Raw genomic sequence first — 25,480 nt, 5'->3', positions numbered from 1 at the left:
CACCTTAACCAATTTTCGGTATATTTCTGGTGTTTCACAGTTTATTTTGACAACTTTGTTTATTAAACTTTTTGTCTGGTATTCTTCTTTTTTCGCTATTTCCTCTAATTGCTTTGTCATCTCGTTGAAATCCTGTACCCCGTGTACAAATATTGGTGGAGTTTTTGGTATTTTGTTGGTTTGTGCAGGATGATAGACTGTTAGGAGATCAAGGTACAGTGCATAACTCAGTAATAGAAAAAAAATGGACATACAATACTTGTCGGACATAAAATTTAAGCCGTCGATATATTTACAAAAAATTCAATCAAAATTAAAATTATATTCTAGATCTAGATGTTCCTGAATAGTGTAAAAAGGTTTTTTTATTAACATTTATTTAATTTTATCGTAAAATTCCTTTTCGGGTAATTTTCGGATATTCTCAGGCAGAACATTAAAACATTTTATTTTCCAATAACCTGTTCCTAAGACTTATACTCTGAATGGACAAAGAAACACATGTATGCCAACCGCATGGAATGCGTTGATAAACATTTAACACATCAAGTTACTTTTTTTTGTTGAAGATAACTTTATTTTCAGACCTACAGTCCAGATAATGGAGGATCTGACCTAGTTTCAATAAGTAACTCCGACGAGCATGGCTTTATTATTAATCAGTTAAATGCTATAGACCCTCAACACAGGCGATGGTACATAGGGGCACATCAAACTTCTCCAAATTATTACACTAATGTTGATGGAACTCAATTGGCTAATATGGATAACGCGATTATGGAAATTGATTATCCTTATGGAAGAGATTACCTAGCATATAACTTTTCCAAGCATCATTTACATTGGGTATTTGAACCTGTTAGGGGTGATGAACCTCTGTTGTTTATCTGTGAAGCAAATATACTAGCAGTACAAAGACTGGTTACTGATGATAGAAGTTTCACATATGGGATTGACGTAACTGATCCTGAAAAAATACCTAGAGGGCCTTATTTCATTAAACAACCTGTCGATGCCACTTTCGATACTTCTAAAAGAAAGTTATTAAACGATGTTAGTATAAGGTAAGCATTTTTATTGATTAAATATAGTATAGGCCTACCATAGTTGACCCATCATTATTAAAATGTAATAGCTATCATCCAGCCTTGTCCTTTGACATTATTGGAAATATTATTTTTGACTCTCTTAGCTATGATTACTTATATTTTGACTTTCAAAATGATATATATATATATATATATATATATATATATATATATATATATATATATATATATATATATATATATATATATATCCTTATTAATGAATATTTAGGTTCAGTCGACGGTGATAGGGTTATTGATGAGACAGATGTAAATAATAGCGCTGATAAATTTTATGAAGTGTTAGATTTCTGTATTAATCTATTTGTACCAAAAACTAGATGCAAAAACTCAAAATTTCCGAAATGGTACACTCCTCATTTAAAACATATATTATTTCAAAAGAAGATTGCTCATGCAAAATACAAAATGACAGGATCTAAGAAGGATTATGATCTTTTTTCTAATTTGCGTCAAGAATTTGGGGATTGTTACAAAACATGTCATCAGATTTACCTAAATAATTTACAAACTGCTATGTATGATAAAAAAGATTTTTGGAATTATGTAAATAATAAAAGAAAATGTTTTGATTTGCCAAACACAATGAAATATGAGAATATAACTTCTGATAATTCCCAAAATATAGCAAATTTGTTTAGTAAATTTTTTAATGCAACCTATGTTACTAGTAATACAGATTATCTAGCTGTAAACTCTGATAATAGTCTTTGTGTTGAAATTTGTGATATTGCTGTATTAGATGTATTTGAATTTATATCTAAGATTGATCTAACAGCAAGTTCTGGACCTGATAATGTATCCCCTCTGTTCATATTTAATTGTAGATTTATTCTGTTTTACAAACAATATTTAGTTTGTCATTGGGCTCAGGTGTCTTTCCAGAGATATGGAAGAGAAGTTATATTACCCCAGTCCATAAAGGTGGTAATAGAGAAAATATTGAAAACTACCGAGCTATATCTAAAATTTCAGTTTTCGCTAAATCTTTTGAAGGGATTGTAGCTGCAAAACTTGGTCCATTATTGAATCCTACTTTACTACCCGACCAACATGGTTTTATTCCAAGACGTTCTACCACTACCAATCTTTTAGTTTTACAAGAATTTTTGTTGGATGCTCTTGAAGGGTATGACCAGGTAGATGTCATTTATACTGACTTTTCGAAGGCATTCGATAGAGTTAATCATACTGTTCTAATCTCTAAACTTTATAATTCTGGTTTACATGGAAGATTATTAGGCTGGATGGAGAGCTATCTCACAGATAGAACTCAGGTTGTAAAAATTAACCAATTTTTGTCATCTACTATCAATGTAACCTCTGGTGTTCCACAGGGTGGACATTTATCTCCTCTGCTTTTTAATTGTTTTGTAAATGATATAAAAAATTGTTTTTATCATAGTAATATTCTTCTCTATGCTGATGACCTAAAAATTTATAGTCATAAAAAATTCCAATGACTGTAGTTTATTACAGAATGATTTAAGTAGATTATTGGATTGGTGTAACTTAAATGCTTTGAATTTGAACATAAATAAATGTAAGGTAATGCGATTTTTTAGAAACAAACATCCGATTTTATTTGAATACCATATTGGACCGAATATTTTGGAGGTAATCACAATATTTAAGGATCTTGGGGTAATTTTTGACCCTACAGTAAGCTGCAGGGACCACTGTTCTTACGTTTTTAATAGATCCATGAAACTTTTAGGTTTCATGAAACGTAGTCTCTCTGAATTTGATAATATTTATTGTCTCAAAAATATCTACTGTTCCCTTATTAGATCGGTTTTGGAATATGGTAGCAATATTTTTTTTATTGGCTTTAGGATTAGACCATGCGGCCAGAAACAAAGTAAATAGTACATACATAAACATAATATATCTTATCTAAACTAACTAATTACTAATCTAAGTTAAGGTTATCTAAGTCTGGCCGACCTTTTTGTTAAGAATAGATATAATAAACATGTTATTTTCAAAATGAATTTTTGCTAAATTAATCTTAATAAAAAATTTTGGGATAAGGACAAGGGTCACACTTTTCTCATTCAAGGGTTTTTCTTTTTTCTTAATAATTATTGATTACCTATATGCCCACCCCACACGGTAAGGCAGGCATGTAGGCAATCAAAAGGAAAGACATTTAAGGTTACAAGCCTAATCTAGCCATTATATAACTTAATTTTACAGTCATATAGGAAAAACAAAATAAAATCAAAAATACGTTTATCACTCAGTGCCAAAAGATACATAACATTATAGGGACCGTAAACGTTTAAACTTCTTGAATTTTTTCTAAGAATGTCCGACTGATGTGTGTACTTCTTACAATTAAAAAATATATGATCCAAGTCCGCCGTTTCATTGCAAATATCACAAAGATTGTTATTAGTTATTTTTATTTTGTATAAATGTGCCGGATAGCAAGCATGTCCCAATTTCATCCGAGATATGGTTGTTATGGAACTTCTCGGATAATCATAATTTTTAAACCAGTAATTGTTTCGAATATCGGATTCTAACAATGTGTATCTTGTGCCTTTTGTCAAAATAAAATGTTTATATTGTTTAGACCATTTTTTTTATAAATTATCCTTAGCAATATTTATTCTCTCATCTAATGTTAATAAGGGTGTAACATCTTCTCCCAACTGTATGCTTTCTTTAGCCGCTTTATCAACTTGTTCATTGAATGTGATACCTGAGTGTGCTTTCACCCACACAAAAATAATTTTTTTGTTTTTTGCATTTGAGAGAGCAAAGTTTTTATTTTGGCTATGTAAGGATGACTATATGCGGAGTTGATTTGTAAATGTGATTGTAAACTATTTAAAACCGAAAGTGAATCAGAAAAAATTATGGAATATGAAATGTTATTTTCCATTATAAATTCCATAGCTTTCAAAATATCAAACGCTTCTGCTGTAAAAATGCATGTTTTTCTACTCAATTTAAATCTGCGTTGTACTTGCAGTGGGACTATAAACGCCGCACCTGTGCCATAAGGATCTTTTGATGCATCTGTGTAAATAGCAGTATACATTTGATATTTGTTTAATAGCTGATTGATTATTTCATTATTGAGATATCTTAATTCAGAATATCTAGGTATAATTACCTGAATGTTCAACAATAAAACATCTAAGTTGACCTTAACTGTTGTAGAGGAGAAGTCTTTTGAGTTTCTAAATCCTTCACATAAAGGAGGTGAGTTTCTATTAGACCAGTATGATCCTGTAAGGTCCTGAATATTTAGGGTGGACATCTTTTGAGTAAGTGATGAATTTTTGACTTTGCACTTGATTATCATTTTTTCTGCCAATAATTGCCTTCTCAGCTCTAATGGAGGTTCCACAGTTTTTACTCTTAACGGTTCAATTGGAGTTGATTTCATTGCGCCAATGCAGAGTCGCAAAGCTTTGTTTTGTAAAGTATCTAATTTTTTTAATAAGTTATTATTAGCACTGCCATATAAGAAGCTGCCATAATCTATAATGGACCTTATATATGATTTATAAAAAGTCAAGGCTGTTTGGGGCTCCGCCCCCCACCATGTCCTCATAATACATTTCAAGAAGTTTAATCCCTTACTACATTTTTGTAAAATTTCTTCAATGTGTGCTCTAAAGGTTAATTTTTTATCTAGAGTGATTCCGAGATATTTTATTTGGTTGGTTAAAGAAAAATTAATATCATTCAGCTGTATGGTCGTACAATTTGGAATATTGTGTCGGGTAAAAATGACCACTTTTGATTTATGCGGAGATAAATCAAAACCTAGATTACTTATATTCTGGATGAAAGGTGTAACTGCTGTATTCAAACTTTGTAAACTTCTTGCATGTGTGTAAAAGACGAAATCATCAAATATTTGCATTAGGTGAAATATTGTGTAAATCATAGGTGTATATATTGAAAAGTAATGGTGATAAAACCGATCCTTGAGGTAAACCCTTTGTTACCAAACGATATTCAGAAATGATGCCGTTATCTTTTCTGATCGCTACTAATCTATTTATGTAGAGTTTAAGTATGGTGTCTGCTACTTCTTCTGGAATTTGTAAGTTGATCATTTTATTTCGTAGTATAGTCCAGTCTACACTATCATAAGACACAGCTGTATATCTGTAACCAGTTGACCAACAGCATCACCAGTGCCATAATTTATTTTAAAACCGTACTGACTTTGAGGAAAAGCATTTGTGTTCTTGAACCACTATTCCAATCTGTTTTTGACAATCCTTTCAAACATTTTTAATATACATGGTAGTAAAGAAATGTATGATTCGCTTTCATCTAGGTTTTTATCGGGTTTCAGAATAGGCACAACAATAACTTTTTTCCACTCTTCGATACATTCACCGCGTATCCAAATGTCGGGTTAAAAATATTTTAGCATTCATTGGTAAATGATAAAGCATAGGATATCGAATTTGATCATATCCAGGAGAGGTATTTTTTTCTATTATCTAATGCAAAGTCCATTTCATTTAAACCTATAGGCTCCAAAAATATACGATGATTTTTCTTGTTTTGTTCTCGCTTGGTCATTAAATGGTTTATTTATGTTATACACCATTGGCGGAGCTATTATATCGAAAAAATGATCTTGGTAGTTAGAGTTACCAGATTTCTTAGTGGTTTTAGTATGTCTTTGCATTTTTTTGCTTGGGTCCAGAGCTCCGTAACTGGAGTATTTTTGTTTAAATTCGCACACCACATACGGCAGTTATATTTAGCTTTTTCTTTGAGATACTTCTTAACTCTGGCTATAACTTCTTTGCACATTATGTAATTTTCCAGAGTGCTATTTATTTTATAAATATGCAGTTTGTGTTTTCTCTCTTTTATAGCTGCCTCATATTCGTTGTCCCACCAAGGTGGTAAAACTTTTGTGAATTTATTTCTAGGAGCCTTGTTTATAGGTATTGCTGTTGAGGCCGCAGCGTTAATTCCTTCTATTAAAAAATCGTATTTAGATTGCGTTGTATTATCTTCAGGATGGTTTTCGGTAAAAAATGTACACGCTGTATCTTCGTATATATCCCAGTTTGCCTTGCGTAGATTCATATTTAGTCTTAGGATTGAAAGTTGTATCATTTGGATATAAATGTTTGTCTATTTCGATAATAACTGGAAAATGATCTGATCCCATCACATCCTTAAGTGTATACCACTCACAATCAATAGCAAGATCTGATGAAGAAAATGTTAAGTCAACCACAGATCTAATGTAATTTCTTGTAAATCTGGTAGGTTCTCCAGTATTCAAATGCACTAGATCAGTATTCTCAAGAACGTCTAATACCTGAGTTCCTTTGGGATTTATAAGTTTTTTTAATTAGAATTGCAACACCGGCGTAACCGTCATCCGTATCTTTGCGTACAATATTGTAACCACGAAAAGAAATCTGTCGGTCAGACCTAAACCAAGTTTCGGATAATAAAGCTATATCAATTTGATGTTCTTCTAAACATTTCACTAAACTTATCTTATTAGAAACTGCTGATTGAGCATTCCATTGCAAAATTTTTAATTTATTATTTCCTTTATTGGCCATTTCCATAAAAGTGACCTATTTTATTACGAATAATATCACTATCAATGTTTTTAAGATCATCAAAAGAATTAATATCATCTAAAACACTTTGAAAAATGTTAAGAAACATGGACACAAAATCATTAGAATTAATTTCAAGGTTAGATTTATCAATTGAAGGTAAAGGTTTACTGGGCCCAAACGTGAAAGGGGACATTGGCGTTTCTACAGGAGCAGACAATTTCTTTCTTTTAGCTGGGATTCTTGGTTCCGTAGTTTGTGAATAAGGATACACAGGAACTGTGGTGGTTTTGTCCTGCTGTGAAGTAGTTGGGTTTGTGGAGGAAACTCTAGGCTTATTAATGAAGTTGTAGGCATTTGATTTTACTTGAGGAAGATTAGGAAAACTATCCATGCTTTGAGTATCCAAAACTGAAAATCTATTATTTGTATTTAAAGTCGAAGAGTAGTTATTCCGAAGATTATTCTTTGCTTCCAAAAAGGTTAAATTTCGCTCCGCCATAAATTTTTTAATTTTGTTTTGCTCAATGAATATAGGATAAGTTTTAGAAATATATTTATGCTGGTCAGTCTTACAATGTTTGCAGAAACTATCTTGCGGATCTCTACATTCATGTTTGTCGTCTTTTTCTTTTGTACAATTAAGGCAGAGAGTTTTAGTGCTGCGACAATTTTTTGCTACGTGTCCATGTTCAAGACACCTGAAGCACTGAACAACTTTATGTATATAAGATTCGACTGCACATGAAACACTGTTAAGAAAAACATGTGTAGGTAGTACATTGCCTTCAAAAGTCAATAAAATCATCTGTCTTGGTATATAAGTATTTTCTCCGTCTACGATTATTTTTCTTTTAAATCTACTTACCTCTGTTATAGTTATAGGAGAGATAATATTTTCAAACAGATACAGTAGAACCCCGCAAATCCGAACTAATTGGGGGGACAGCCTGTTCGGATTCCGAAAAGTTCGGATTATCCGAAAGTTAGCCTTAACTAGTAGTTCAAAGCTTTCATTGTGATTTTGAGTAGCCAAACGTTCTCGCAAGAGTGTGGACAATATTTTTGTACTCAAGTTGACTACGAGAGAACCAAAGTAAGTTTGTGTTTAACCTTGATATACACTTTATAAACCTATATATTAAGGTATAATATTTATTTTTAAGAAATTTTAAATGTCAAAGTCCTAGTAATCCTACATTGTCTAATTTTCTGGCTTTACTCTGTATAATAAACTATTTTTTAAGTTTTTGTCTTGAATTTTTAAATTTTTTTCACTTTCCGTTGGTTCGGATTTGCCGAAAGTTCGAATTCGCGGGGTTCGGATTTACGGGGTTCTACTGTACTTATCATTAAAACTTGTATCAACATTTCTGATAATGGCTTTTCTTTGCAACAAATTATTAGGAATGAAAGCATTTATATTATGGTCTTGTAAACGTTTGTCATGAATTAATTTATTAGCATCTTTTACTGATTTTAACTCAACTCTTACTCTATTCTTACCTACACTACTGATGCTAATTATGTTTTGGACAGCAATAATCTTATGGAGAATGTGGCCTATCTTCATTGCGTGAATTTTACCCATATTCTCTTCTTTATTTGATTTTTCAATGAAAATATACACTTTATTAGAATAAAGGTGAGCTTTCTGCAAATTAAACATTTTTTTTGGATGGCTCCTTATCAACGACAGCATTATTTTCAACTTGGGCATTATTTGGTATATTTTGGATCTCCAAACTATTCTCCAAGTCCATATTTTGTGTTCCCCCTTCATCAGGGGGATCTTCTTCCCCCATTATGGTGAAACTGAACAATTCACTTTAAAAACTTTCCAAAACTTTTGTGTATAGATTAATTGGTTTTAGATAAATCGAAATTGACGCGTACTGAACGAAAGAGCCGGCAAGTATCCACAGAAAAATTAATTTTACTGGGAGCAGATGGTAGCAATATTTGGTCTCCGCATTATAACTGCTACAAAGATCTATTGGAAAGAGTACAGAGAAAGTTCTTAAGATTTATTGCTTTCAAATTGAGAATACCTGTAAATGAAATTGAATACATTGTTTTACAATATTTACTTAAATTGCCTACTCTTGAAGAAAGGCGAGTATTGCTAGATGTAGCATTTATATATAAATTAATACGAGAGGAGGCATTGATGCTACTGCTCTTTTGGAAAAGGTTTACTTCCGTACTCCCTGTAGAGACACCAGATCCCAAGACTTATTTTATTTAGAATTTCATAATCGAACTTATACTGTAAATAAACCCTTACAGAGAATGTGTAGAAATGCAAACAAATTTAATAGTAATGATTTTTTCATTTATCACTAAGTACTATTAAGAATGAGATTGAAAATACCTTTTTATGTAATCACATTGTGCTTTAATAGTTTAGTTAAATTTAAGTTGATTTGCAAAAATGGCAAGTCCGTAAATAAACATTACATTACATTTTCTGAATATTTTTTTAATCATTACACTGATCTCACTTTTCAATCATGACACCCTCCTCGTATCTTTTCCCGCATTATCATTTCTATACTATCCTATTATCAATCCAGATATTGTAAGTTTCTTATTTTTATGGTATTTATTATTTCGTATTCTTTGCCCATTTATCGCAATACTTCCATGTTCATTTTCTTCTGTGTCCAAGCTGTTTTAAGCATCTTTCTATAACACCAAATTTCAAATGACTAGCTTAGTATGTGTTCTTGCTTCAATGTCTAGCTTTCAAGTCTATATTGTATATCAAAAAACGTAACATCTCAGAGCTCTTCCAAATGTATGTTTGTTTGTTTTGTTATTATCCTATATTTTAGTCTTTTTTATATTCATTTTTAGTCCATATTTTTTACAGAAACCGCTTGTCTTGATTTGAAAACTTACATCGCTTTGTGCATCTGTTATTCTTCGTTTTGTAATCTTCATTTTGAGTATAATTTTGGTCACTACTGAGTTGCGATCTGATCTCATGTCAGCACTGCACTCAGATATGTTTTTGCTAATATAATTGCGCGTTTGTGTATATTTACATAGCTAATAACCTAATTAGTAATAATCTATTTAGTTTCTTAAAATTCTCTTCTCGATCTGCTGGTGACTTCCACATGTATAGTCTTCTCTTTGGCAGTTTAAATAATGTATTCGCTATAACAAAATTCGCTTCAAAACCTGAGAAAGTGGTTTAATACATCGACAACCGGACTATTTAGAATAGCAGCAAGCAAAGTTAGGATAGCCATGCTGATCGCCAACATCCGAAACGGATAGGCACCTTAAGAAGAAGAATAACAAAATTATTGTTTTGGCAAAATTCGATAAGCCTATCACCCCTTTCGTTTTTTGGTTCCCAGACTGGTACCATATCCGTGTGAACCTTGTTGACTTACTGAATAATATACCGGGTGGTGAATCGGAAAACGGGCCATAGGAAACTCAATGTAAAATTCTAAACTGTTGAATTCCTGCTTCCCTATCTATTTTACATCAAAAGTCATGAGAAGTTATTTGTAGAGGATTGAAATCTGTATTAAAAACAGAAGTTACAATTGTTCTACGATTTAAACACATTCCAAAATTTTGAAAAATATAATGTATTTACCGCAGTAGGTATGTGTGGGTATGTTAGGCCACACGTTACTATTTAACTGACAGTGAGCACATTATTGACTGAAGAAAATATCTTTATTATTAATACTTTCTCCTTAACTAAGGGTATCTTATCAACTTTATTGTGTTTTAAACAAAAAATGATAAAATAATTTAAAAAATTGACAGTTCTAATTGTTAATATAATAAATTCATTGTCAACAAATGCAATCTTATACACATTATTGTATTGTGTGTGGCCTAGCTTTGGCGTATTACTCTGAAAATTGTATTATATTTTTACAAAATTTTGAATAATTATTGTTCATAGAACAATATTAACAGTTGTTTTCAATAGAGATTTCAATTCTCTACAAATAGTTTCTGATGACTTTTGATGTAAAATAATTAGGGAAGCAGGAATTTAACAGCTTAGAATTTTACATTGAGTTTCCTATGGCCCGCTTTCCAATTCACCACCCGGTATAGTTTTATGGTTAATTTTCATCTTTCCTGAATCAGGCAGTTGTCAGATTTGCACAAATATGAATGCAGGGGTTTTATTCCTATTCATGTGAACATAGTTTTTTTATTGTTAGTGATATGATTATTTTGTTTCAGTTGTTTTGCAGGAGGATATCCAACTCCTACATACGAATGGTATCGTGAAGATTATGAAAACGACAAACTTGTTGCCCATCTGATAGATCCCTTAAGAGATAGCCGTTACACTATCAGTGGAGGTACCTTAATCATCCATAATCCCCAACAAAAACTTGATCATGCAACATATCACTGCAAAGCTTCCAATAGATTTGGAACAGTTATATCAGAAAGTGTTCAGTTAAACTTTGGATTTATACTTGAATTCGTCCTGAAACGTTCACCTGAATCTGGTGATCAGAACTGGGGAAAGTCAATTTACTGTGATCCACCGAATCATAATCTGGTGATCAGAACTGGGGAAAGTCAATTTACTGTGATCCACCGAATCATTTCCCTTCTGTCAGATACTCTTGGTCACGTGACTACTTTCCCAATTTTGTTGAGGAAGATAAACGTGTTTTTTCATCCAATGATGGAGCCTTATACTTTTCTGCGTTGGAAACGATTGACAGAGCCAATTACAGTTGCAGTGTTGATTCAGAGTTTTCCGATTCTGGTAGGAACGGACCATTCTTTCCACTGAGGGTTAATCCACATTGTAAGTGTGTTCTGAATATTAGATTAGTTACGTTATTTAATTTTTTATGTTTCAGCCAACTACCAACAACTGAAATTTCCCAACAATTTTCCCAAGGCTTTCCCAGAAGCTCCCACTGCAGGAAAGGATGTTAAATTAGAATGTATTGCTTTTGGATAGTAAGTGCAAATTTTTGTTTTTTTTTAATCCTTATTAATTAATTATTTAAAATAGGAAGTGGTTGAATGCTCGAATATATGAATTTTACGAAATAAAAGGCAGGTATCGAACACTGAATTTTATTTATATTTTCCCTCCTAGAGCATCTTCAGGGGCATTTCGTCAAGAAAAGGAAGGTATCTTTTAATGTCATTTATTGTCTGATTGGTGGCAACTTAAATTAACATATATCTTACAACTACACTATATGAAAGACAAACAGATAAATTTTGCAGATACAATTCATTGTACCTCTATCTTCATAATGTAGACATACAAAAAATACCGGCACTCAAATGTATGTTTGTCCTTCGTGTATCAGACAATAAATAACATTCAAAGATACCTTCCTTTTCTTGACGAAATGCCCCTGAAGATGCTCTAGGAGCGAAAGTATACTTGGGCAAGATTAAATAAAATCAGTGCTCGATATCTGTCTTTTATTTCGTAAAATTCAATTAATTATTTATTTAGCCCAGTTCCGAGCTACAACTGGACCAGAAAGGGGGGTAGCTTACCAAGAAGTGCCTTTATGACAAGTTACAATAGAGTTCTAGTAATTCCGAAAGTGCAAGTGGAGGATGAGGGAGAATATGTTTGCCGTGCCTATAATGATAGAGCTAGTATTGAAAACAGTGTTATACTGAACATTCAAGGTAAATCAAACATCTGTTTTTAGTGTCGATATAAAGAGACTTAATAAGTTCTAAAATAGCATGTATCTAATGCCATTAAGTTTTTAAATCATTCAGAATATCGGAATAAAATAAATATTTTTACTCTTACTGTTAGGTGATCTACTAATATTTTTTACTCTGATTCATGCTTTTTTGACTCTTGAGTGAGTTTTGGCCATGTTTACTCTTTTCTTCCACTCTTGCTGGTGTTGCGTAATAATCTCCCATTGTTGCACCCTAATCTTACGCAGATCACTTGTTACTGAATCTTTTCATCTTTTTTTGGGCGACTAACTGACCTACCATCGGGCCTTTCCAAGAACATTGTATTTAGTAGTCTTTCATTATTCAATCTCAGTACATGTCATGCCCATCTTACATGACTGGCCTTGATGTATCATATGTTTTCGTCTCCATAGAGTGTTTGGAGTGTTAGAACTTTGATTAGACCGGTAGTAACCTATGGTTGTGAAACCTGGGTAATGACTAAAAAAGATGAAGCCTAACTCAGGATATTGGAGAGAAAGATACTGAGAAAAGTATATGGCCCGGTGCAAGAGGAAGACGGCACATGGAGAATCAGGAGAAACGACGAGGTTAATGATCTGAATGAAGGGTATGACATTGTAAGATTTGTGAAAAATCAAAGACTGTCATGGCTGGGACATGCTCAGCAACAAGAAGACACGAAGACGACAAAGAAGATGTTACAGTGGAAGCCGATAGGAAGGCGGAAAAGGGGAAGGCCCAGGACGATATGGTTGGATGACGTGGAAGACGACCTAAAAACCATGAATATATGACAATGGAGAAGGGCCCATGAAAGATCTGAATGGAAGGACGTAGCCAGACAGACAGACCCATCCAGGGTTATGATGCCAAAAGAAGAAGACGAGTATTTGGAGGTTCCTGGTCGTGTCTTCGTCTCCACTCTCCTGTTATCTCTTCTCTATAAGGCTCCAAAGATCTTCCGGAGGATCTTCTGTTTTAAGACTAATAATGTTGTTGTTTCATGCTGATTCAGTGACCAAGTCTCACTTGCAAATGGTATTATGGGGCGGATTATAGTTTTATATACTTTTGTTTTAGCTGTCTTTGAGAGCAATTTTGATTTTAGCAACTTCCCTAGGCAGTAACACGCTCTATTTCCTGCCATGATTCTAACTGCTGCATATTTTTCATAACTGTTTTCAGCTGTTGTCACTGCTCTTAAGTATTTGAATTCTCTGACAGCTTTATCAATCTTTATCTTTATCCTAATTGATTTAATTTTTTTAGCCGAACCTACATTCACAATTCCTTTAAAAGACAGTCATATGGACAGTAAAAGTGAACTCATCTGGACCTGTGAAGCATTTGGTATTCCAGATGTAAATTATACTTGGTGGAGGAATGGACGGCAGTTGGGTAAGTCTTTCTACTTCTCTTCAGTCTTGATACTCATAATCCCCATTTTCAGTTCAAGGATATATGGATAGAGAAGATAGAGGAAGAATTAAAATCCAGGATAACGTCTTGATCATATCATACTTAGATCAAGAAAGAGATCCTGGAATGTATCAATGTAGAGCTTCCAATACTTTAAAAACTACATACTCATCAGCGCAGCTCAGAGTTTTAGCTTTCAAGCCTTCTTTTAAGAAAAATCCTTTGGAATTCGAATCTTATGCAGCTGAAGAAGGTAATGTTACCATTAAATGTAACCCAGAGGCAGCTCCTAGACCTAAATTTGTGTGGAAGAAAGATGGAAACGTTATTGGTTCGGGAGGTCATAGGAAAATATTTGAAAATGGGAATTTGTATATCAGCCCGGTTTCTAGAGATGATGAGGGTATATACATATGTACAGCATCCAATGAATTAGGCATTGACGAATCACGAGGTCGATTGATTGTATTACGTAAGTAAAAATGTCGTCATAAACTATGTTACACAAAGTAATTCATGTACATATTTTAGGAGGTCCTCGTCTTGTCGAACCATTACGTGAGACTATGGTGACATCTGTTGGCAGGAATATTGACTTGCGTTGTTACGCCGTGACAGATGAGATGTTAGATATTGCATACATATGGAAACACAATGGAATGGTTATAAGAGATGTCGATGTTAAAAATTCATACAATCGTATAGTAAGTTAATTCATATTTGACATTTATTAAGTAAATAGGTCTCCTATCCTCTATAGGTATCCTCTTACAAAAACTAAAAGATTTGGGTATTGTAGATCCCCTTCTTCAGAGAGGATTTCGGAATTTATTAGTGGCCGTACGCAGACAACTTGGGGATGTCCCAATACTTCAATTAAATAACGGTACCATCAGGGGTGCCGCAAGGCTGTCATTGTGGCGCTGTTGTATTTTGCTTGCTTCTAGTCGATTTAGTACAAAAAATAAAAAAATTGTAGCGTTTTATGTTTGCTGACGATGTAAAACTGCTAAGAAAACTGTCAATTCAGAATTGATGCTGCTGTATTACAGGAAGTTCTTTAATCATTTTATGATTGCTGATGTTTGGACAAATTGTCATTCTCAAGCCACATCATAGCCCGATCAAAGAACAATCTGACCCCAAAAAAAATTAAGGAAGGATGAAAATTTGGGAATAGGTAGTTGAAATTGTCTATTATTATATAAGAAAAAGTTTACAATTCTACATCCCCTCCATTTTACAAAAATGAAGGGGAATACCCCCCTCTCTAAGATGAAAAAAATACATTCAAAATAAGACCGGAATTGGATAAAATGACTAATTCTAAACAACTTTTCTTCTATAGAGTTTTTTCACTAAGTCAATACTTTTCGAGTTATTTGCGAGTGAATATGTTCATGTTTAACAAAGTAAAACATGTTTTTGCGCTGTTTTTCAGAGATAACTCAAAAAGTAAGTATTTTAGCGAAAAAAATATTCTTATTAGAAAAAATATAGCCCATAAAAAATTGAAAAAAATGGTATATGCGTGAGGTATGTAGACCCAGTAGAAGCAGAGTTGCAGCTAATGAAGAGTAGGTTCTTCTTCGTCAAATTCCAAATCGAATATTTCAATGTGAAATAACCAAAATACGGAGCACTTTTAGGGGAAAATTCATTTTAACTTTTTTAAAGTGTTTAAAAAAAGGTTAATTTTTGTTTTTAAAAAAAACTTGTAATATTAAAAGTAAGTGAATTACGCTCAAAATATTGTTGGTCCCTTTTATTTTTTGGTAAAAAAATCGCGAAAATCACCCCCTAATTAGCATCACATATAAATTTTAACATTACCACTTCACAAGTTAATTTGTCTATGTATTATTTATATGATCTGTAAGTTTCATCGGTTCAAAGTGCTTCGTTTTGAAAAAGCTGTAGTTAAAATGGCTTGAACGAGTAACTAATCACGAGTTTAGGCAAATTTTGAACAGCCATAGCATAACCAATTTTTGTCTAACAAGAAAACAAAAAATCAAAAACATTCAGAAAAGCAAAACGTACATTTTATTACTCTTTGAGATTTTTGGTATTCCTAATTGTTTTTAAGTTAATTCCATAAACAATTACGATTTTTCTCAAAATTAAAAAAAATGTTTTATTTTAAACCCAATTTTTTTCAAAACTGATCACTTTGAACCAATGAAACTTATAGATAATATAAACAATACATAAGTAAAGTAACTTGTAAAGTGGTAACGTTTAATTTTATTTGAGAAGCTAATTAAGGGGTGATTTTCGCCATTTTTTTACCAAAAAATAAAAGGGGTCAACAATATTTTGAGCATAACTCACTTACTTTTAATGTTAGAATTTTTTTTGAAAAACAAATAAACCTTTTTTTAAACACTTTAAAAAAGTTGTAATGAATTTTCACCGAAAAGTGCTCCGTTTTTTGGTTATTTCACATTGAGATATTCGATCTGAAATTTGACGAAGAAGAACCTACATTTCATTAGCTGCAACTCTGCTTCTATTGGGTCTGCAGACCTCACGCATACACCATTTTTTTCAATTTTTTATGGGCTATATTTTTGCTAAGAATATTTTTTTCGCTAAAATACTTACTTTTTGAGTTATCTTCGAAAAACCGTCCAAAAACATTTTTTTTTTTTTTCGTTAAAAATTAACACATTGATTCGCAAATAACGCGAAAAGTATTGACTTAGTAAAAAAGCTCTATAGAACAAAAGTTACTTAGAATTAGTCATTTTATCCAATTCCGGACTTATTTTGAACGTATATTTTTTCACCTCCGAGAAAAAAATTTTCACCCCGTATTTTACAATTTTTGTAAAATGGAGGGGATGTAGAATTGTAAACTTTTTCTTATATAATAATAGACAATTTCAACTACCTATTCCCAAATTTTCATCCTTCCTTTATTTTTTTGGAGGTGTTCGTAAAATTTTGCGTTCCATGATCGGGCTATCACTCAAGTAACAAACAGGAAGATGAAAGTAACGATGAAAGTACAGAGGATTTATCCAACACACATCTGCAGACCTGTCTTTGTTCACATTTGGAAAACTTTATTGTGGTCTTGTTATGTCCATTCTTGAGTATGGATCAGTGTATGGTCTCCATCACACAACTGTTACATTGAACAGATTGAAAGGGTAAAAAATATATTTTTGAGTATAGCAGCTTTTAAGAGTGGATACCGGAAAGAGAAAGTGTTGATTTACCACCACTTGAGTCAAGAAGGACATGGTTAGATTTATGTTTCCTGCACCAAAAAGTCATTAATGCTATTATATATTGTTCTCAATTGTTATCACTCGTTAGTCTTAAAGTACGTAGTAGAAACAATAGACAATCAAAAATCTTGTCAGTGCCTTTTCACCACACTAGTTATGGTGTTTTTCTGAAGCTATTTCCTTGTGGCATTTTTGTAATCAACTATTCTAAATGGGAAATAAGCCACAATTTAACTAAAAAATGATTTTATTAAAGTTTCGACGTCCACATCGGATGTCGTTGTCAAAATACAAAATATTAATGTTAATATTAGTATTAAAATATTAAAATTATTAATATTTTGTTTTTTGACAACGACATCCGATGTAGACGTCAAAACGTTAAAAAAATCATTTTTTTAGTTAAATTGTGGCTTATTTTCCATTTAGAATAGTTGATTACTAATTATGGTATCAATGAACCGACTACATGATTGGTCCGGAGTGCTAATGGCCTACCAAGACAAATAAATATTTTTGGCTGCAAAATTAGTTTATTTAAAAAACAACTAAAAGGTATCTTAAAATAAGTGATATCTCTTTTACATGTCAACCCTAGTCTATCCTTAACTGTATTAAAGTTTGTCATAGTTGTTTATTTTGAGATGTTTAATATTATGTATTTTATCGTCAACCGTCACTAAAGTCATTCATTATTGTACTCATTTGCCGCCATTTGCGGCAGTAAAGTAACACTTTATTGTACTGAAAGAAGAATTTTACTTTACCTGCCGCGATTAATCTAATTAACCGAGATTTAATGTAAGTGGTCGATGGCAGTAATCGAATAGCGAGTATTTGAGTGGACTTACAATTTATTTACTTTAATTATTAAAAATATTACCGACTTAGTAATTATTCAATATTGATAACTATCGATTAAAAATCGAAAGCGGCCATCTTGCAAGTTATCTGTCATCACTGTCATGAAATTATTATGACGTCTAAAATGTAAAAAGTTCTTAAATTGTAAATTGCAAGTAAGTGTTAAAACCAATATCAAATTATGTTGGCAAATATTATTTTATATCAATAAAACATATCTTAACCGATTGTCAAATATACCAGCAAACGAGAAGTAAACTCAACCTTCCCAGAGACATATCTGAGCTTCTTAGGCAAGCCGCACACCAAAGAAACATGAAACGAAAAATATGAAACATGAAACGTTAAACATGTTTCATGAAAATAAAACACTGGTAAACAAATCTCAAAGTCCGCCTACCAATGAAACGAGTCTGATTCATGCTCATAACACATTTTTTTTTCGGAGAGTTTCATAAATTGCCGGACGTATATTTGTTTAGCAGTGTTTTATATCCATGAAACTTAATTTACGTTTCATGTTTCTTTGATGTGCGGGCCTGTCTTAGAGACAATACAAATATCAACAATATCATACAGTTTTTAATGGAAATAGGAATAAAAGACATTTAATTGTATCACAAATTTTTCAGGTATACTTTTTGTTAGTACATATGCATTTACTTAATATTACAATCTCTTTTTATTTTTAATATGTATTTTCCATTGTTGGCGATAAAATTTTGTTTGCACCACGTCAGTAAAGACTCCTTATCGAACTCGTCTGTTACTCGCCTCGCTCGCTACGCTCGCTCTTGTAATATCAGACTCGTTCGATAAAGAGTCACTTTATTGACTTGGTACTTGGTACATAAATAACTATTAAACATTTATTATTGCTAAGGTGTAGCTTTGTGAACTTTTATAAATGAATGCCGTTAATAAATAAATATTATGTAATATATTTTTATTTTTTTAGAAAGTTGATGGTGGCTATCTAAGAATAATAAATGCAACATTTTCTGATTCTGGTGATTATGAATGTGTTGTTAAATCAGCAGTAGGTAGAATATATTCGAGGTCTCGAGTCATAGTAGAAGGCCCGCCTGGCCCACCAGGTGGTGTTCAAGTATTAAATATTCAGAAAACATCAGTTACATTGCAATGGACAGATGGTGCCACCCATGGTTCCCCAATTTATAGTTACACGATTAGCGGAAGGACCAATTGGAATCACACATGGGTGAACATTACCCATCAAGTTAGGGCAACAGAAATTGACAGATATACAGGAAGAAAGGAGACCACAATAGACAATATTCTTATACCTTGGTCTGTGTATGAGTTTAGAGTAGCAGCATGGAATTCTTTGGGAATGGGTGAACCATCTCAACACAGTCCCAGACATGCTACTCCACCTGATAGACCTTACGTTGCTCCTCGGAATATTGGTGGAGGCGGAGGCAAAATTGGAGATCTTACTATTCGTTGGGAACCTCTGAGGCCAGATGAACAAAATAGCCCTGGAATACATTATAAAATATTCTGGAAACGTAAGGACGGAGAAGTTGAATTTAAGAGCCAGAAACTGGAAGAATTTGGAAATGTTGGAGAGGCTGTAGTCAATATAGATATCAAATGGTATTACACAGAATATATAGTTAAAGTTCAAGCTTTTAATAATGAAGGCGCTGGGCCTATTAGTCCTGAGACAGTCATTTATTCTGCCGAAGATATGCCTCAAGTGGCACCACAGTTAGTTATTGCCAAATCCTTTAATTCCACTGCTCTTAATGTCAGTTGGGTTCCTGTTGATCAAACTAGGGAGAAAGTTAGAGGAAGGCTCATAGGTCACAGAGTAAGTACATATAAACTTTTTTTTATTTTGTATCTGCGGTTGTTTTGTCACCTATTGATTTATTTGATTTCCAAAAATTTAAAGCATGCCTTTACATTGAAACAATTTTTCATTTTTTTCCAAAAATTTAAATCATGCCTTTACATTGAAACAATTTTTCATTTTTTTCTTCAATTTTGGCCATTTTTTATTAATTTATTACTGATTTAATTCGGTCTGCTGCTTTTCCTGATTGCAACCGTTCCACTGCTTCAATAAATTCCTTGTATGTGGGTACGTTCGTTTCTTTGTGTCTTTCATCCCTTATCTCTTCTTCTTTAAGTGCCATCTCCGCCACGAAGGTTGGCAATCATCATGGCTATTTTGACCTTCGAGGCAGCTGCTCTGAACAGTTGTTGGACGAAGTGGGGGGAATTTATCCCCTCTACTTCGTACAAGCCATCTGTTGGGGCGGCTTCCTTCGATGTGGTTCGGGTAAATAATTAAAACTTGCAGGGAGTGAGCTAAATAAACGAATTTACCTTTATTCTGGAGAATCATTTCACAAACAAACTAAACATCACTACTTTACTAAAACTTTTAAGAGATTTCGCATTTAGCGATCTAATATTACACTGAGTCGATGCATGTTGACTGTTTGAGTGGCGGCACACGAATCTCGCCAAAAACAGGCGCGAAAGAAGCACACACCCTGCATTTTACACAATAAACTGGTTTTCAGACCCAACGCATTTTCAAGTAGGAGAAAAAAACCTGCCCTGAACCTAGCCAAACTATTTTGCTGGTAGGAAAGAAAAGGCGAGCGTCAGTTGCACCATAATTTACAAAGTTGCAATCGCAACAGTTGCCTTGGGCTGCAACTAAACCATTTTCTCAGGTTCTTCTACCCTCTATTTTTCCTTGAATTATGAGTGTCAAGATGTTATATATTTCGCCTCTCATCACATGTCTGAGATATTGCAATTTCCTTTCTTTTATTGTGTTTTCAATTTCCCTCTCTCTGCCTATTCTCCTTTGGCAGAGCCAATTAGCCAGACTTGTTTGTGATTGATTGCAGATTCATAGTCATAAATTTCTTATGACTATGGATCTGCATCTCATAAATATTTATTTTAATTTGTGGTAATCACTTTTTTACTTCTATTTCTTTTTGTTATTTTTTTTTACTTGTTTTTTTTTATTTTTCTTTTATTTTTTGTTTCTATTTTTTTTAATTATTTATTTTTTTTTGTTATTATTATTTTATTATATGCTCTTTTTTTATAAATTTACGTGCAGAGAAATCGGCCCACTTAAAAATTTGGTCATTTTTGATGTCTCATATTTCCTAAACCTGTTGCCGGTTTAAGTTATTTTTTGAACATGTTATAGCCTGATTCTTTAAAAATACCACTGGAATAATATTCTTGCTAAACAGGTAAATTTTGATTGTATACCGGGTGTACCAATCAAACTGTTTTTTTCTCAAAGTTCGCATCACCCTGTGGAATATTCTAGCATTTATAAAATACTGAAATTAAAACCCAACCAGAGCCTCAGGTTTTCTTAACATTATGTTTTTTGATTCATTCGTTTATGTTGGGTAATAAAAAAGTTAGGTACTTTAACCCCTTCGTGTCGGATCGTCATTCGGCAAGTCGGGTCCTATATACGGATTCGAGCGCTTACCTAGCGATTTCGCGCGGTCGGTTAAAATACAGTATCACACTACAACTAATTAAAGCTAATGTAATAATAACACTAATTTTAGAAATAAAACTATTTTTATTAAATTTATTATTCTACATAGTATGTGAGTTAAATTAAATTTTATCTATAAAATACCATTTTAAACAAGAATTATTAAAAAAGATAAACAAGATAATTCGGATGGAATCACCCAGATTATTTTGTGCTTGATATCGTCCCAGTCTCCTAATCTGGGAAATTCCATCCGAATTATCTTGCAAGGGATAGTAAGGTAAAATGTAAACAGCAGCACAGTAACTTCACCTCCCACACAACCCCATCAGTCAAACATCCAAACAACCTTATCACCAATCAAATTAACTAAATCTAATCTCCTTCTGGACATCACCCACTTTTGGGCGTGGTTTCCCCACTTTTAGATTTGAATAAGTAAATTCGGACGGAACAAAAATACCTGAAATATGATGCAGGTGGTGGCGGTATACATGGTGGTATATGGCGAACGAAAAATCATGATGCACCCGTGTGTATCACCGTACTGAGCGGACAGTCCAGCATGATGCACAAGGGTGCATCACCGTACCGAAGGGGTTAACAACTAGACATGTTCTTCATCAATACACGGCGTTTTTAAATAAGTGCGGCAAACTTTAAGGGGTAATTCTGCATGAAAAAATATTGACAGTTGGCTTTATAAACGTATGTCCGCGAATATTTCGTTTCCGAGATACGGGATGTTGAATTTTTTCTTACAAACTGACGATTTATTTATTGCTTTAAAACCAGATGAGATATGCAAATGAAATTTGGTAGGTTTTAAGAGAGTTATTGCGGATTTTTTTATATAAAATTAAGAATTTTATATTCACATTAGCGTGCATACGGGTAATATCGGTCATATCACACGTATGCGCGCTAATAGTAAATATTAAGTTCTTAATTGTATGTCAAAAAATGTGCAATAACTACGTCTTAAAACCCACCAAATTTCATTGGCATATCTCAACCGGTTTTAAAGCAATAAAATAAATCGTCAGTTTGTAAGAAAAAAATCAACATCCCGTATCTCGGAAACGAAACATATGCGGACATACGTTTATAAAGTCAACTGTCATTATTTTTTCATGCAGAATTATTCCTTAAAGTTTGTCGCACTTATTTAGAAACACCGTGTATTGATGAAGAACATGTGTAGTTGTTAAAGTACCCAACTTTTTTATTATCCAACATAAACGAATGAATCAAAAAACAGAATGTTAAGAAAACCTGAGGCTATAGTTGGGTTTTAATTTCAGTATGTATTTCATAAATGCTAGAATATTCCACATGGTGATGCGAACTTTGAGAAAAGAACACAGTTTGATTGGTACACCCGGTATACAATGAAAATTTACCTGTTTAGCAACAATATTATTACAGTGGTATTGTTAAAGAATCAGGTTATAACATGCTCAAAAAATCACTTAAATCGGCCAACAGGTTTAGGAAATATGAGACATAAAAATGACCAAATTTTTAAGTTTGCCGATTTCTATGCACGTAAGTTTATATTATTTTTTTTTTAATTTTTTCAAACCAAATTAACAAATTATTCCTAGTTTACAACTTGTATTTACATAATTTAACATGTTTATAAATGAGATGTCACAAGTACAATTGGGAGTATCTGCCAAGCCGATTAATGATCTTTATAAGATGTCTATTATATTCTGTGTAAAACCATCTTTTGAGGATATCCTAGGGTTACAATGAGCAAAATTTGAGCCAGTATTACATTGTCGGTAATGCAATTGCCAATTATTTTTAAGTTTTTGTCTGCTAAAAGTATCAATATCTGAAGCTGGAATTAAATTTTTTGTTTATTTTTTCTCCGATTATATAAGCTGATTTAGCACATTTGTCAACTATTTCATTGCCATTTATTCTCCAATGACCCTTAATCCAAGCAATTGTTACATTTACTCCTAATTGTATAGTTTCAAACAGAGTTTTAAGAATATTCAATTCAATGTGGTTTATGTGTTTGATTGTTTGAATGTTACTAAATCTGTACACCACACTTTAACTTTCAGTATATTCTCCTTAACACTTCTATATTCGTGACTCTATCTACCCATGAAATCCACTCTTCTAAATGTCCACATTTCAAACGCGTTAAGTTGATTTATTGCATTTCGATTTAATGTCCTTGATTCAGCTCCACAGTAAAGCACTGTGTACATAACATTGTTTACATAACATCCTTATCTCTACTTCCCCAATATTTCTGCTTTGTTTGATTTTGTTAGAGACATGGTTTCTCCAGTTTTCTTTACTTATTTTAGGTCTTACGGTTGTTATTTGCTTCTATTGCCTTTGCTCTTTAATTCATTCTGATTTTTGCCGGTTGTTTTGCCGATTCTTGCTACTTCCTTTTCACGTTTTGTATTCATTTAGTTTTTTGCCTGTTCCGATTTTTATCCATGTCATCATTGTTTGTTTCTTCTCTATGTTTTTGGCTTTGAAGTATTCATCAAACCACTCTTTTTATTCACTATTTTGCCTTTGTCCTATTGTTTCCTATGCAGCCTCCAGTACGCTTGTTTTGATGTTATTCCAGTCAGTTTCTATAATATCTTCAATTTCGAACGTTTTTAGTTTTTTTGCTATGTCTTCGGCGTATTTATTGTTTACTTATTCTGTTCTTAGCTTGTCAAGATTCCAGATTTTTTCCTATTTCGTTGACCTTGGGTTCTTTTTTCATTTTTAATTTTGCTATGACCAATATGTGGTCTGAATCAGCATTTGCTACCCTGTATGATCTGATATCTAGTGTTAGTCTTGGCTAGTTTTTGAAATAAGTACATGATCTATCTGGTTACCTTATCTTCTTTCTGGAAGGAACCACATTCTTCTGTCTTGAGTCTGTTACCTTAGGAATACTATAAAGCTGCTAACACCTTAGAAATATTAGAAAACAATCTAAGGTGTTAGCAGAGTTAAGCAATAATATATATTTTTACACGTTTACATTTTTAGATCAAGTACTGGAAAAAAGATACTAACGAACAAGATGCAGTCTACTATTTATCAAGAAAAATACAACCATGGGCTCTCATTGTTGGTCTTCAACCGGACACTTATTATTTTGTTAAATCAATGGTGTATAATTCCGCTGGGGAAGGACCAGAGAGTGAACGTTTTATTGGTAAGAATATATTTTTTTTTTCTTGCAAGCATTGTGATTGTATGTGATTTCATTGCCTTAACAAGGGTGTATGGTTTGAATATTTTGACATTTTCGATTTGTCTCTGAAAAATACTCTCTGAAAATTTGAGATTGATCGGATCAAAATTACCGAAAATACAGCATGTTGAATGTTTACGCTTATTTTTTGTTTAGCAATAATAAATATGTTGATTTTCGCCCTTTTTTACAAGAAATTTGGATATTTTGACGTCTATGTGATGTCAAAAACTCAATAATCGTTGAAACTAAAAAAACTCAAACAGCGTTGCCTAGAAAAACTAAAAAGCTAATAAAATCTTTTTGAATTTTTTGTTTAACATCATCTAATGACTAGTTCTGATGTCCACTGCAAAATTCGTTTTTTTAGGTGTCTGTAAAAATTTGCCACCTTTGGCTTATTTTTCAATATTGTGACTTAAAGTTTTTTTAACATTCTCTGAATTGTACTGAATATAATTAATTTAATTTAAAAATAAAATAATTTTATCATAGTTTCAAAAAAAATTAACAAAAAGGTGCTTAAAATGTGATTTAAAACCATACCCCATTAATCATCTTAATCACGATTTTTTTCAATGGCTATTAGGCAGGCCGCACATCAGAGAAACATGAAACGTAATACATAAAACGTGAAACACGTGTCATGAAAGTAAAACATTGCTAAACAAATAGAAGTCCGCATACCAATGAAACTAGTGGGATTCATGTGTGTGAAACATTTTTATCTTCCAAAGGCGCACACCAAAGAAACATGAAACGTGAAACACGTTTCATGGAAATAAAACACTGCTAAACAAATAGAACGTCCGCATATCTATGAAACGAGTGTG

The 25,480-nt window shown here is 32.7% G+C and overlaps 1 protein-coding gene across 1 annotated transcript in view; it reads left to right on the top strand.

Moving 5' to 3' along the window:
* LOC114341077 (contactin) overlaps positions 1 to 25,480 on the top strand; it is a 60,500-nt gene that overhangs the window by 20,718 nt on the left and 14,302 nt on the right. The window contains exons 3-12 of the mRNA XM_050663549.1: positions 586 to 1,064; positions 10,907 to 11,204; positions 11,246 to 11,489; positions 11,545 to 11,647; positions 12,162 to 12,343; positions 13,643 to 13,771; positions 13,824 to 14,264; positions 14,324 to 14,496; positions 18,854 to 19,732; positions 24,440 to 24,608. Of these exons, the coding sequence (XP_050519506.1) occupies positions 586 to 1,064; positions 10,907 to 11,204; positions 11,246 to 11,489; positions 11,545 to 11,647; positions 12,162 to 12,343; positions 13,643 to 13,771; positions 13,824 to 14,264; positions 14,324 to 14,496; positions 18,854 to 19,732; positions 24,440 to 24,608 (3,097 nt within the window). The remainder of the gene's footprint in view (positions 1 to 585; positions 1,065 to 10,906; positions 11,205 to 11,245; positions 11,490 to 11,544; positions 11,648 to 12,161; positions 12,344 to 13,642; positions 13,772 to 13,823; positions 14,265 to 14,323; positions 14,497 to 18,853; positions 19,733 to 24,439; positions 24,609 to 25,480) is intronic.

This window comes from Diabrotica virgifera, chromosome 10 (assembly GCF_917563875.1).
Source record: "Diabrotica virgifera virgifera chromosome 10, PGI_DIABVI_V3a".
In the NCBI taxonomy this organism is placed as follows: Eukaryota; Metazoa; Arthropoda; class Insecta; order Coleoptera; family Chrysomelidae; genus Diabrotica; species Diabrotica virgifera.
Note: the sequence above shows the minus strand (reverse complement) of the source record. Positions and strands in the feature narration are given on the sequence as shown.